The following is a 3,323-nucleotide window of genomic DNA, read 5'->3' on the forward strand; positions in this document are numbered from 1 at the left end:
AGAGCTCAGCAGACAGTTAGGTTTCACTTTCAGTTTCACCCGAGAGCCTGCAGGAGTCATGGGTGGTGTGTGTGGGGAGGGGGGTGCTCTGCCATGAGGAAGTTCAGCTTAAAGACACGTCCCAGGGGTGTTTCTGGTACCAAAAGGTGTTTCTGGTCCCCACCTGTCGTTTTGCTCCTCAACATGGCTTCATAAAAACACTGCAGGATTTCTTAAACATGCATGAATAAGTCAGAGCAAGGCTTTGGACATGTTATAACATGATATAAAACTCAAAAAAGTTGATTTTACATGATATTGCCCCTTTAACTGGAAAAGACATGTAAATGAAAAGTGTAAGAAGGCAGCAATGTGCCTACACCAGTGCCGTAGAATTTCAGGTAGCCATTGGGGTGCTACCCCAAATGTTATCAGATGGATCTACACGGCCATAGTCCGCCCCATGCTATGCTATGCTGTTTTAGTGTGGTGGGTTCAAGTCCAAGTTGGGGTGGCAAGAGTGATGCTCACCCAAGTGCAACAGATGGCCTGCCTGAGCATCACAGGTTCCATCAGAACAACACCCACGTCAGTCATGGAAGTCCTACTAGACCAGGCTCCACTAGATTTATCTTAGGGGAGGCCGCATCCAGTGCAGTAAGGCTACACCAGTCTGGTAGGTGGAAAAACCCTATCTGACTCACAGCACACTAGAATCTGGGACTGTTCCAGTAACTGCAGGACCTGGAGACAGATTCTGAGCCAAGTTTGAAGACAGAGATAGAAGACAGGTCTGTCTGGATTAGCCTCTATATGACGGACATGTCCCCCAATCATTTCTACTGTTTTACAGATGGATCCCTTCTGAAGGGGTCAGTAGGTGCAGGGGTGCTGATTTTGCACAACCATAGTAAGAGAGAGCATAAATACCCACTGGGTGGTTTTAAAACTGTATCTCAAACTGAGATATCTGCAATCCACCAGTGTGTGGCATCTCTCAAAGACCTTCAGTGTACACAGAAGGAAATATTCATCCTGACAGATAGCCAAGCTGCCATTATAGCTCTCTGAGGGCCACACTTTACATCATTACTGGTTTGGGAGTGTGCCGAAGCAGTCAACCAACTGGGGAGAGTTAACAGTGTTACTGTTAAATGGGTACCAGGACATACTGGCATTAATGATAACAAGAGAGCTGACTACCTCGCAAAAGCTGGCAGTCAGGCTCACTTCAAAGAACCAGAGCCTGTTGTAGGTACCTCAACTACAGTCTGTAGGACTGCCCTACAGGCCTGGATTAGACGTCAACACTCAATCCTCTGGAGGGAGCTGACGGACTGTAGACCGGCATGGGAACTGATTAACGGCCCAAATCTATGGGAAAGCTCTCATCTCCCTGACAAGGAAAACTCTAAGTACACTGGTTGGAGTCCTAACTGGGTACAATCTGCTCAACCACCATAAAATAATGATGGGACTCCATGACAATGGTCTGTGATGCCTGTGCATTGAACTACAGACCTCTTTGCACTACTTATACCACTGCCTGGCTCTGAGCAGTCAAAGGAAAAGAGTTCTTGGGGAACCTTTTATGGATCCTGAGAAGCTCAGAACACTGAGTGTTTCTAGCCTGGTGTCCTTCATCTGAGGGATGAGAAGGTTTGAATAAAGACCAGTGTCTTTATGGGGAGAGCAATGGGCCCACTTAGGAGATCTCCGGTCATATGGGTTCTTTATCCATCCCCACTCACATAAACCATAAACCATAAGTCTCTAACAGAAGAAATGAGGAATAACTCAGGAAACCTAAGCCTAACTATCGTTTCACTTTATCATCATTTAGTCTTAAAAGTAGTGTCAGCTTCATGGACAGAAACTGGAAGTTGTCAGTAATGTAAAAAACAAACAGGCGACTTCATACCTAGTGGTCAGTGATGTCTGGCTTGTTTCTGACAGATATTATGACTGAAATCTGTTGCAAGAGATGGCAGAGAGACTGGTGTCAACCAAGAGCATCATTTGTCTTTACCAACAAAGATACCAGTCCAAAAGCCTGTTGATGAATGAACCAACTAAAGATGTTTTCTTTTTGATTTTTCTACCTGGATTACTGAGATGCATCAGGACACCCATAAGGACCACTTATTTTTCCATTCATCTGACTTTTTAAAATATGGTTAATGTTTGTGTAACACCTCTATCAATGAGTCTTACTGTATAAAAGCTTGGAAACCTGGTCCTCCAGTCTGGATTGTTCTGGTCTGTGTTCCTTCAGGACCGCCTGGGTTCATAAAATTAAAGCAGCTTCAGAGCTCTTCATCGAGACAGAGAAGAAGAAGAGGGAGAAGGCGTATTTAGGTAACCCTCCTTCACACCATCAGGCTCCGGCTGTTTGCAGTACTCTGACCTTGTCCCTGTGTGTCCTTGTCTCTGTGTGTCCTTGTCCCTGTGTGTCCTTGTCTCTGTGTGTCCTTGTCCCTGTGTGTCCTTGTCTCTGTGTGTCCTTGTCTCTGTGTGTCCTTGTCTCTGTGTGTCCTTGTCCCTGTGTGTCCTTGTCTCTGTGTGTCCTTGTCCCTGTGTGTCCTTGTCTCTCTATGTCCTTGTCTCCGTGTGTCCTTGTCTCTGTGTGTCCTTGTCCCTGTGTGTCCTTGTCTCTGTGTGTCCTTGTCCCTGTGTGTCCTTGTCTCTCTATGTCCTTGTCTCCGTGTGTCCTTGTCCCTGTGTGTCCTTGTCTCCGTGTGTCCTTGTCTCGTGTCCTTGTCTCCGTGCCTCTTTGCCTCAGTACGTTCGCAGAGGGCCACAGGAATTGGTCGACTGATGGTCAACATCGTGGAGGGGATCGAGTTGAAACCCTGCCGCTCCCACGGTACCAGATCCTTGTCTTTACATGACTTAGTTAATTCTGGGTTGGACAGTTGGTCCTTTGTTATCCTTAGTCTTCTCCTCACTCCTTCTTGTCTCCAGGAAAAAGTAACCCATACTGTGAAGTGACCATGGGTTCTCAGTGCCATATCACCAAAACCGTGCAGGTAGGCAGAGTTGTAAACTAAATACAAATACTTTGTTACTGTACTTAAGTAGAATTTTTGGGTATCTCTACTTTAATTGAGTAATTATTTTTCAGTCTACTCTTTCCTTTTACCCCTTACATTTTTACACAATTATCTGTACTTTCTAGTCCTTACATTTTTAGAAAAGGTAAGGAGTAGAGAGTTGTTTCTCCTATTTCATTTCGGCTTGTTATTGTTAAAAAAAATACTATCCTGAAAAATCGTGGCTCTTGGATTGAATTTAATTGTTGAATGAGAATTATAAATATAAACCATTCTGATACTGTATTTAAT

At 44.7% G+C, this 3,323-nt stretch overlaps 1 protein-coding gene across 1 annotated transcript in view; it reads left to right on the forward strand.

The window, feature by feature from the left end:
* Window positions 1-3,323, forward strand: part of itsn1 (intersectin 1 (SH3 domain protein)) — a gene marked incomplete in the record, with an annotated part of 125,364 nt that overhangs the window by 115,245 nt on the left and 6,796 nt on the right. The window contains 3 exon segments of the mRNA XM_014022733.1: window positions 2,255-2,337; window positions 2,762-2,845; window positions 2,944-3,008. Of these exon segments, the coding sequence (XP_013878187.1) occupies window positions 2,255-2,337; window positions 2,762-2,845; window positions 2,944-3,008 (232 nt within the window).

The sequence above is a fragment of the Austrofundulus limnaeus genome, unplaced genomic scaffold, assembly GCF_001266775.1.
Source record: "Austrofundulus limnaeus strain Quisiro unplaced genomic scaffold, Austrofundulus_limnaeus-1.0 Scaffold340, whole genome shotgun sequence".
NCBI classification, from domain to species: Eukaryota; Metazoa; Chordata; class Actinopteri; order Cyprinodontiformes; family Rivulidae; genus Austrofundulus; species Austrofundulus limnaeus.